This window comes from Garra rufa, chromosome 23 (assembly GCF_049309525.1).
Source record: "Garra rufa chromosome 23, GarRuf1.0, whole genome shotgun sequence".
NCBI classification, from domain to species: domain Eukaryota; kingdom Metazoa; phylum Chordata; class Actinopteri; order Cypriniformes; family Cyprinidae; genus Garra; species Garra rufa.
This window is the reverse complement of record NC_133383.1, coordinates 3,404,667-3,416,540: the sequence shown is the minus strand read 5'-3', so window position 1 is coordinate 3,416,540 and position 11,874 is coordinate 3,404,667. Positions and strand designations below refer to the sequence as shown.

Sequence of the window (11,874 nt, the reverse complement as noted above, 5' to 3'; positions counted from 1 at the left end):
TTGTGTTATTGTCTTTCGTGTTATGCATAATCAGTCAAAAAACCTCTATATGATTTTATGTACATATATCAAACCCAGCTATTGTGTTAATGAAATAAGTGTACTGTAGGTCCCTTATGATAAAATCATCTGCCAAATATAAATTATAGAATAAAACAAATAAATAATAATTTTATCAAATAAAATAGTTTGCTTTTAGTATTACATAATGGAAATTGTCCTGACCTGGTTTATGGGTTGACTTTAGTGGGAGCACTTTGTAGACAGTCAGGCTGAAAATAAATGTATACATTAAATTAATACATAAAAAACAATTACATTCAGTTGATTTGCCAATGCTGTAAGTGAACTTTAAAGGGGTCGTCGGATGCAAAACCACTACAAAATGTATTTATTTGACACCTAACCCCTGCGATTGGAAATGGGTATCTGAACCTACTTTATATTAACAGAAAATGTATTTATTTGTCACAAACTGCCCGCGGTTGCTGATAGGGACATAAAGATTGCGTATATGAATATAACCTACATTTGTCATAAAGTGTATTGGGTGGCCGACAAGTGTTTGAGGCTAAAGAATTAAAAAAAATAACATGAATTTATTTGAAGCAGACTTCCTGCAATTGCTGACAGGTATCTGAGGTTACTGTCTATCAATTAAAAAGGGCTTTGATTCGAAATGCACTTCATTGGCCTTACAATACAAAAATTTGACACTAAACTCCTGCAATCGCAAACAGGTATATGAACCTGCTTTGTATCAACAGAAAATGTATTTATTTGTCTTTCTTCCGGCTTTGCTACTGTTCGGACAGAAGATTTTAACTTCAGCAGATCCAGCACAGTGCTCAGACAACACATTTTTGACACAAATGCAAAACTAAAAACTTCGGAACTGGAATAATACTACGAAAAAGGAGACTCTTTGCCTCCCACTGCCATCAGCTTACATTCCGGAGACGGGAAAACACAGCTGCCTACTTTCAACAGACAAGAAAGAAAATGCCTCTTCTGGAATCTACTTGCTGCATGAACTGCCACAGACTTCTACAAAGGATTGTGGTTCTCAAAACAAAGTTACTTGCTGGACTGTCAAAACAGGCGGAACACACAGAAGATCATCATCATGGACCCCCTCAGCATACAGCCGGTGAGTCCTGTGAATCTAGTCAATATCGACAGTTTATAAGTGTAGAGGAACAAACCAAAACTGATCGACACATAAATCGATGGCACAAACAGGGAGCGAGACCCAAAGGCACTCGAGACATCAGACTGTCAAGAATATCTCATATTGCTGCGGTAGCATCCTCTACCCCAGATACAGCTATGACAAGGCTTGCCAAAACTGGTGTTTTACCACCAACATACAGCTTGAAAACAGATTTGAACCATTAAAGAATCACACTGGAAGTTTTAACTGGCAATTGTGATTGTAGACAGGATAATATCAATGCATGCATTTTGATAAAGAAGAGTAGCAATCATGCTCGTCACAAAATACTATTGTATCATTTGCTCTTCATTTTATTGTTAAAAAGTCAAACACACGGTTTCTGAACTTGTAAGTAGGAAGCGAAAGTTAAATTGTGCTGCCTGCGCATCGCACATCTCAAATTGAATGCAAAGTGTCTTGGAAACGTTCTCATTGATCTTGATTACAAATTGTGTCAAGTGCAGTTTGTCTTAGTTTGCTTGGAATACAATCATTCCCTGTAAAAATGGTTTGTCCATGTATAATAAGGATCTACCGATATTGCACGCTCCAATGAAAAATGACGATTGGTTATAGTTTAGAGCAGGAATTCTCAACTCTGGCCCTCGAGGTCCATTTTCCTGCAGAGTTTAGCTCCAACCCTAAACAAACACACCTGAACAAGCTAATCAAGCTCTTCATCATTACTAGAAAGTTACAGGCAGGTGAGTTTAATCAAGGTAGGAATACCAGAAGCACTGATGCACAGCTATCCATCACCCTGAGATGTTCTGGTTTCATTGTTTCAGATGACTCATGATAAATACGGGGTGAAGAAGTTTTGGGAAGAGAAGATCGAAAGCCACGCTGAGAGGACGGGAAATGAAGACTCGAGAATGAAGAGCAGCGCTTTATCCAAATGTGTATTCTTTGATCATTGCTGCTGCAGAATAACTCATAATCCAATGTGTAGCTTTTCTTTTCATTTGTCAATGGAAATAGCAAAGAAGATTAGGTCAAGTAAACCAAAATGAAAAGATAAGTTTGATAAACGACCTTGTTGGAATGGACCTTAAAGGAGAAAACAGAAAAAACTCTTAATTGTTTTTCTGACCTAGTTTAGGATCCATAAACAGTTTCTCGTTTTTGGAAATGAAAAGCATCCCATTGAGAGTCTAAGGGTTCATGGATAAATTCAGACAGGCTTCCATAGCTTGCCTTTGCTGCCCTCTAGAGTTTCCTTCAGGAAGGTCATGTGGATTAGCACATGCATTGGTACAAATCTCCAGGCTTTGGACCTTGTTCAAATCAAAGCGAGTGTGAAACAGCTGAATGCATTGTTGACTCTAAAGAACTGAAACAGGCTTCAAAGCAAATCCGACGGTTTATTAATACTCGGATGCAAATCTGAGCAAAGTTGGAGAAGCTACTTTTAACCATGTTAAATGTTAGTCACAATTTACAGTAGTGTTAAAGTTGATTATTATAGTAGTTGCTAAAAAAATACCCTTAACACTTAAGCATTCAAAAAAGTTACACATAGGTGCAAAATGGACAAAAACTGTCATAAAAATATGATTTATTATTATTTTTTTCCACTTTGACTGATGTCGATTTTTTTAACCAGCATCTGTTCTATCCATACCAAACAATCATTCATTTTCAGCACTGTAACCCTTTAAATGCTGGTTTGTTTGCATAATGCCATGTGTGTTTTTTTATGAAAAAATGAAAAATTGTAGTAATTTCCATATACTAAATGCTGAGCAGAATTTTTTTCTTTGCTTATTAGATTCTTGGGTGTGTCAGTGAAGAACAACAACATTCATTTTGAGCCATTTATATTTTTACATAGTGTTAGATTTTTTTTAAATGTATGCCAAATTTGAAAAAATGGCACAATCTAGTAAAAATTGGTATGTAAAATTGTCAATAGAATGAATGCCTTTTTGTAAATATTGCATCAGTTTATAGTCAAATGGCCCTGCGTTAAAAATTTGCATTTTTAATTGGTTTCAATGTGGACATTTTTGAATATTTTTTGTATGGAATGTAAAATGAGGAAATGAGGGTGAAATATTAAAATTTCAATAAAAATAAACACCTGAGCCAAAATGTATGCAGTTGGCATTTACACAGGCGCACTTATAACAAAAAACTAAACTGAAATGGACAAAAATGTCCATAAGGTTGCACAAGGGTTAAATGCACATACACTACCAGTCAAAAGTTTTTGAACAGTTAGATCTGTATTGTTTTTTTTAAAGCCTGCATTATTTAGATTCAAAGTACAGCAAAAGCAGTAAAATATTTTCTATTTAAAATAACTGCTTTCTATTTAAATACATTTTAAAATGTAATTTATTTCTGTGATGCAAAGCTGAATTTTCAGCATTATTACTCCAGTCTTCAGTGTCACACGATCCTTCAGAAATCATTCTAATATGCTGATTTGCTGTTCAAGAAATATTATTATCATCAATATTTAAACCAGTTGAGTAAATCTTTTTCAGGCTTTTTCAATGACCAGAAAGATCCAAAGATCAGCATTTATGTGATTTAAAAAGCTTTTGCTTGGCATCAGTATATTTTTTTTTAATAATTTGAGAAATTTGAGAAATTAATACTTTTATTTTTTATCTTATTTAAATGCTGAAAAGTGATGATATAGACATGTATAATGTAACAAAAGATTTCCATTTCAGATTATAACTTTATAAAAATTAAAATTTTATAAAAATTAAAAATTATAAAAAGTGTTTTATTCATCAAAGAGACCTGAAAATTTCTTCTCAGCTCTTTTCAACATTATCATAATATTCATCTTTTTTAAAAAGCAAATCAAAAAATTACAATTATTTCTGAAGGATCGTGTGACTAGAGTAATGATGCTAAAAACAGAAATCAATCATTTTAAATAGTACAAACATTTCAGAATTTTACTGTTTTTGCTGTACTTTGGATTAAATAAATGCAGAGGAGCAGAGACTTCTTTAAAAACATTACTAATCTTACTTCAAAAGCTTTTGACTTGTGGTCTATATTAATATAAATCAATATATTAATATTGAAATACACACTTTGTTACATGTGCAGAGATGAGGAGCCAGGGAAAGCACAAGGAAACCGGGGTTGCTAACAAAAAACACAGATTTTTTTAAAGTAAGAAAACAAACAGACAAGGAACTTCACAAAACAAAACTGAGGAGCAAAACAAACACTTAGAGACTTCATCACCGGACAATGGGAGTAAGAGACTGAGGACAATTTAAACACTGAGACAGGGGAGTGGCTACAAACAAGAAAACAAGAGGAAGTAGAAATATGGGCAAGACTGAACCAAATGAACATGAACCAAAGGGGGGAAACAAGGACTAAACCAAATAAACACAGGGGAAAAACACTAGGAAAACTGAACAGAACAAGACAAAACACGTCACATAATCCTTCTAATATGCTGATTTTCTGCTCAAAAACATTTATTTTTATCATGAGCTTTGAAAACAGTTAAGCTGCTCCATATTTTTGTGGAAACCGTGCTACTACAAATCAAGAGTTTGGGGTACACTCTTAAAAATAAGGTGCTTTAAAAGGTTCTTCAAGCGAACCATTTTTGTTTGCACAAAGAGCCATTCAGTCAAAGGTTCTTCAATGAACCATCTCTTTCTTACCTTTTTATAATCTGAAGAACCTTCTTTCACCACAAAAAAACAGAAAGGTTCTTCAGATGTTTAAAGTTCTTTATGGAACCATTTCAACAAAAAAGATTCTTCTGTAGCACCGTTAAGCAGCTTTATTTTTAATAGTGTAAATAAGATTTTTTTTTTATTATTATTATTAGTTTTTTTTCAGCATGGATGCATTGAATTGTTTAACCCTTGTGCGACCTTATAGACATTTTTGTCCATTTCAGTTTTTTTTTTATTTTTTATTTTTTTTGTTACAAGTGTGTCTGTGTTAATGCCAACTGCATAAATCTTGGCTCGAGTGTGTATTTTTACTGAAATTGTAATATTTCACCCTCATTTCATTCAAAAAAATCTATTTTACTATTTATCTATTTTTAACCCAGGGCCATTTGACTATAAAATGATGCAATATTTGCTATATAGGCATTTATTCTATCAGCAAGACTTTTTAAATTTTTACTATTTTTTTTTTACTAGATTGTGCCATTTTTTCAAATTTGGCATATAAAAGAAATACTCACTTTATTGTGTTTTCATGCGTATTATAGTTTATTATAGAGTCAATTGGAAAAATAATGCAGCTATAATTGTGTAGGTATGTTGGATAGGACGTCTTGCATGTGTTTACTGAAAATTTAATGTAATTAGTTTGAAAGAAATGATATTGTACTGGCAATCAAAAATCCCACTCCAGGTATATGAGTCTCACCATTGGCAGGGTCATAGGGCCATGTGAAAACTAGGAATGAGGTCAAAGAAGGTTAATGAGCTTTGAGGATTTTTCTTTTTCACCCAAACACACATCGTAATCCTTGATTGCACTTTTTCATTTGTTATTGTTTTTGTACAGAGATAAAAGGTGAGCTTGGATTTGATGCAGAAGTTCAGAAGCCCCTAAACACATCGTTTTTGTTTTCACTACAATAAAATGCAGATTGTGTAGTCGGGTAGATTTTATACAAAGTTTGAGTTTGAGCCAAAACTATACATATTTGGTGCTTGAGGGCTTGGTCATTTCATTGCTTGCAAGATGAAGAGACGTTACTCAGCAGAGGAAGCTCTGGAGTCAGCATTATGTAAAGAAACCAGCTTTTAAAGCATTAAAATTCTGAAAATGAATGAATGTTTGGTAATTATGAATAGAAGAGATGCTGATAAAAAACAACAGTCAAAGTGGAAAAAAAGTTCTAAAATTAGCTCTAGTTAGTTTTTTTTTTTTTTTTAAATCTGACACTACATAAAAATATAAATGCCTCAAAATTAATGATGTTATTCTTCACTGACACACCCAAGAAGCTAATAAGCAAAGAAAAAAATTCTGCTTATCATTTAGTATATCAAAATTAACTACTATTTTTCTTTTTTTTTTTCATAAAAAAAGCATTATGTAAACAAACCAGCATTTTAAGGGCTAAAATTCTGAAAATGAATGAATGTTTGGTATCTATGGATATAACGGATGCTGGTTAAAAAATTTACATCAGTGAAAGTGGAAAAAAAAAATTGGACATTGACATTTTTGTCCATTTTGCACCTATGTGTAACTTTTTTTTTTGAACGCACAAGGGTTAAAAGTTACAGGAAATACATTTATAATCTTACAAACGATTTCTATTTGAAATAAACATGATTTTAAATGTTACATTCATCAAATAATCCTGATAAAATGCATTACAGTGTCCACAAAACACAGCAAGAACTGTGTATTATTAATTGTGCACTAATTATAATATTGTTATAATAAATGAGAAGCATTTTAGAATGATTTCTGAAAGATCATGTGGCAATGAAGACTGTAGTAATGATGATGATGATCCAGACTAAAAATTCAGCTTTGCATCACAGGAATCAATTATATTTTAAAATATATTCACATAGAAAACAACCATTTTAATTTGCAATAATATTTCATACTATTTCTGTATTTTTAATCAAATAAACAAAGCCTTGGTGAGCAGAAGAGACATCTTTAAAAAACTTTAAACATGTCTTAATTATTCCCTAGTAAGTTAATCAGCAAATCTTTAACTGTTCATAAAAATTAAACATATTTGCTAAGCTGAGACTCTCCAAAGCCACTTTGAGAAGGATTTTGTATGTGTAAAAAGTCTGGCATTGCCACAGAAATTTCCTGTGCTAGAATAAAGGCAATGTGAGTAAAACACGTTTATCAGAAAGACTCAATGTTTTCTTTCAGGTTACGTGAGGAGTGGGTCCAGAGGCTTCAATTTCGGAACCAGCATGTGCTCGAGAGCATGAGAGAGGAACAAATAAGAAGAGCTCAGAGAGTTCAAAGGATTTTAAGCGTTTAGATGGCTTGAATGATTTTGGGTGGGCATGAAAACCACACTTCGCTAATGCACTTCTTAAGAATGCCTGACATTACACATCAGTTGATTTCTTTAACTCAAATGACTTAAATAGTTTTTTTGATGCAGCCTTTGGGACAGAAAGATGCTGTTGCAGATATACACCATCTTTTTTCAAAAGTGTGCTTAACCGTTTAGAAGCAGATCTCTTAGAAGTGGTGAACACCTCACTTCTTTCTGGGACTTTTCCAAACTCCCTGAAAACTGCAGTTGTTAAGCCCCTTCTGAAAAAGAGAAATCTTGATAACACCATATTGAGCAACTATAGACCAATATCAAATCTTCCTTTCATTTCATTTATTGAAAAGGTTGTTTTTAATCAGCTGAACCACTACATAAACTCAAATGGATACCTGGACCATTTCCAATCTGGTTTCAGACCACATCACAGCACAGAGACAGCACTCATAAAGATAATAAATGATATTCGCCTAAATTCTGATTCTGGCAAAATATCAGTGCTGGTACAACTAGATCTCAGTGCTGCGTTCGACACAGTCGACAACATTCTAGATAGACTGGAAAACTGGGTCGGGCTTTCTGGGATGGTTCTCAAATGTTTCAGGTCATACTTAGAAGGGAGAGGCTATTATGTGACCATAGGAGAACATAAGTCTAAGTGGACGTCCATGACATGCGGAGTCCCACAAGGCTCAATTCTGGCGCCGCTGTTGTTCAGCCTGTATATGCTCCCACTAAGTCAAATAATGAGAAAGAACCAAATAGCATATCACAGCTATGCAGATGATACCCAGATTTACCTAGCCTTATCGCCAAATGACTACAGCCCCATTGACTCCCTCTGCCAATGCATTGATGAAATTAACAGTTGGATGTGCCAAAACTTTCTTCAGTTAAACAAGGAGAAAACAGAAGTCATTGCATTTGGAAACAAAGATGATGTTCATAAGGTAAATGCGTACCTTGACACTAGGGGTCAAAAAACAAAAAATCAAGTCAAGAATCTGGGTGTGATTCTGGAGTCAGACCTCAGTTTCAGTAGCCATGTCAAAGCAGTAACTAAATCAGCAAACTATCATCTCAAAAACATTGCAAGAATTAGATGTTTTGTTTCCCGTCAACACTTGGAGAAACTTGTTCATGCCTTTATCACCAGCAGGGTGGACTATTGCAGTGGTCTCCTCACCGGCCTTCCCAAGAAGACCATTAGACAGCTGCAGCTCATACAGAACGCTGCTGCCAGGATTCTGACTAGAACCAGAAAATCAGAGCATATCACACCAGTCCTCAGGTCCTTACACTGGCTTCCAGCTATGTTTAGGATAGATTTTAAAGTACTTTTACTTGTTTATAAAGCACTCAATGGCCTAGGACCTACATACATTGCAGATATGCTCACTGAATATAAACCTAACAGACAACTCAGATCACTAGGATCGAGTCAGTTAGTAATATCAAGGGTTCACACAAAACAAGGGGAATCCGCTTTTAGCTATTATGCCGCCCGCAGTTGGAATCAGCTTCCAGAGGAGATCAGATGTGCAAATACATTAGCCACATTTAAATGTTTAGTTGTGCATTTATTGAATGAGCACTGTGCTACGTCCGAACAGATTACATTATTTTATCTATAATCATTTCTACTGTTTTAATTAATTTTAAGTCAATTTTTAAATCATTTTAAATGCTCTTAAATCTTCTGTTTTTATTGTTGTGATTATGATTTTTATATTATGATTTTAATTCCTCTTATGTACAGCACTTTGAATCACCATTGTGACCCTGGACCACAAAACCAGTCTTAAGTCGCTGGGGTATATTTGTAGCAATAGCCAAAAATACATTGTATGGGTCAAAATTATTGATTTTTCTTTTATGTCAAAAATCATTAGGAAATTAAGTAAAGATCATGTTCCATGAAGATTTTTTGTAAAATTCCTACTGTAAACCTATCAAAATGTAATTTTTGATTAGTAATATGCATTGTTAAGAACTTAATTTGGACAACTTTAAAGGTGATTTTCTCAGTATTTTGATTTTTTTGCACCCTTAGATTCCAGATTTTCAAATAGATGTATCTCGGCCAAATATTGTCCTATCCTAACAAACCATACATCAATAGAAAGCTTATTTATTGAGCTTTCATATGATGTATATATCTCAGTTTTGTAAAATTTAACCTTATGACTGGTTTTGTGGTCCAGGGTCACCATTGTGTATGAAATGTGCTTTATAAATAAACTTGCCTTGCCTTTCCTTTCCATTAAACTTGATGTGATCCTGCTTCCAGTGTCCGTCTTTCATGTAAGGCTCAATGGGTTGCGTAGAATTGAGTTTTGTTTTTAATAAAAGTTAAATATGATTTGTTCAAAAAGACAAGCAGTGTTTTAGTGTTTCATAGTATAGAGTTATAAGAGAACATTTGCACATTCATTTTATTTCTATATTTGGATTTATGATGCATTTGGCATGCAAACCATATGTCTTGTGCCAAAAAAAAAGCAAAAGAGGAACTTACAAAAATTCTTAGTAATTGTCAGTTTTCTTAGTAAATGTCTGTATAAAGATAAGACTGTAACATTCATTTACAGCAAAGCATTTAGAAACATAAAATCTCTCAGTGTAGCATGGTCACTTCCCTGTCATGGTGAAAAAGAGGAAATTGTTTTGTTACAGTAGTGAGTTTTCTTAGTAATTGCCTCTAATTGCCTTTTTTTTTCACTTTTAAACGTGTGCGTCTAAAAATGTATCTAAAGTTGTTTTGTCTAGTCACAATTTTTATTTACAAAAAAAAATTTACTGAATACTACAATAATGGTAAAATTAAACTTTTGCATTTTATATGTAAAACTCTGTTTATACATCGTGCACTTTGCTTTTGAGTTATCACACAATAACTCCGTAACACTACAGTGAAAAAACATCAACATTTCAAAATTACTGTCATAAGGGAGAGTAAAATGCACTTTAAATTATGCATATTAATTTTATTTTTCTATTATGAGTGAAATATTAAAATCTTTTTCTAAGATGATATAGATAAAAAAAGATAAAGCATAGTATTCTATTATACTGAATTTAAACTTTGTCAACAGTTCATCATACATCACTGAAAATATATTTATAAAACTATATATTTAAAAAAACACAAGTGTTAGATGACTTGCTGAGATGATGACATTTGAAACAAAATAATTACAATAATATTACTTGAGTAATAATAAGAATCAAACAGAAAAGACTGAAGCAGATCATATCTTTACAACTCTGCGTGCATTTGTTGTGACTGAGTGGATCGTGGCGCTTGTGTTCCCTCCTCAGAGAAAACTCTTTCAAAAACACGTCTTAGAGAAAGTTTAACATTGCTTCTAAAATCCTGCCCCATGAAAACATACAGAATGGGGTTCAGACAGCTGTTGAAATACGCCAAAGAGATGGCCAATGGATCCACTGCCAAAGCTGTCAAGGCAGTTGATATCTCACCGTATATGATTGAGAAGTGCACTATGTGATACGGCAACCAGCACAGAAAAAAGGCCACGATTACAGCCAACATGATGCGAAACGCTCGTCCAGAGTGAAAATGACTCCTGCCTAACTTGCGTACAATAAATCCATAGCATGTTATGATGCATATGAGAGGAACCAAAAAGCCAAACACAAATCTGATGATGCTTAACTTTCCATACATTTTAAACCAATCTTCATTAGGGTGAAATGTCAGGCAGTATGTTTGGTTATTTTCTGTTAAAGTCTCTCTTAACATCATGAAAGGCAGACTAAGAACTGAAGCCAGAACCCAGGCCGCTACACAGGACAGTCGTGCAATTAACAGACTGCGATGATTCTGAGCCCAAACTGGTGTGATCACCTGAGTAAAGCGATCCAGACTAATCAAGGTCAAGGTGAAAACACTGGCAAACATGGTGATGAACATAATGAAGGGGAGAATCTTGCATATAAAGACAGATCCATATGGCCAGTTTTCTTCAAGAGAGTTTTCTGCAACATAGTAAAGAGTGGAAAGGCAGCACAAGAGATCGGCAATCGCTAGATTGAGAAACCCAACCGTATTAACGGTCCTCTGCATCTTCAATCCAGCAACATACAACACAAATGCATTTCCAGGAACGCCGAGGATCAAGGTCAGGTAGTAGAAGACCAGAGAAATTACCGTTACAGATTTCCTCAGCTGTACATCATCAGAGCTCTCTGGATAATCTTCTAAATCACCAGAGAAATCCCAATTAAAATCAGGAAAGTCATCATCTGGAAACATCTGGTTCATTTTGCTGGAGTTGCTGCTGTCCAAAGCACTGTAAAATAACATGTTAAACATTTACTTGATTTATTCATTCATATAGCAGATTATTTTATCCAAAGCGATTTACAAATAAGTAAAATAAGCTGGCAGAGGCAACTATGATGATATGTCTACATGGTCTGAATCACACTTGAGTTTTACAGATCAGATTGATGGCTTACAAACTTGTACTCACCTCACCAACTGCTCTATATTTACTAGCGATAATTACCAGAGCTTGCTACTGTAAGAATGAATCAGAGGAAATGGAAGGAAGTGCAAAGAACTGGTCATTCTTTTCTTGTAGCACAAACAAAACTACATCTGAGAAAACTTTTGATGATGCACTCCCCCATC

The 11,874-nt window shown here is 34.1% G+C and overlaps 1 protein-coding gene across 1 annotated transcript; it reads right to left on the bottom strand.

The window, feature by feature from the left end:
• Window positions 1–10,473: 10,473 nt before the first annotated feature.
• LOC141299837 (C3a anaphylatoxin chemotactic receptor-like) lies at window positions 10,474–11,544 on the bottom strand. The gene has a single exon (XM_073830208.1). The coding sequence runs from the start codon at window positions 11,542–11,544 to the stop codon at window positions 10,474–10,476; it is 1,071 nt and encodes a 356-aa protein (XP_073686309.1).
• Between the last annotated feature and the right edge of the window lie 330 nt (window positions 11,545–11,874).

Bases quoted from the DNA above. Each gene is read 5' to 3' on its own strand.
- LOC141299837 (XM_073830208.1), bottom strand. From the start codon at position 11,544: ATGTTATTTTACAGTGCTTTGGACAGCAGCAACTCCAGCAAAATGAAC.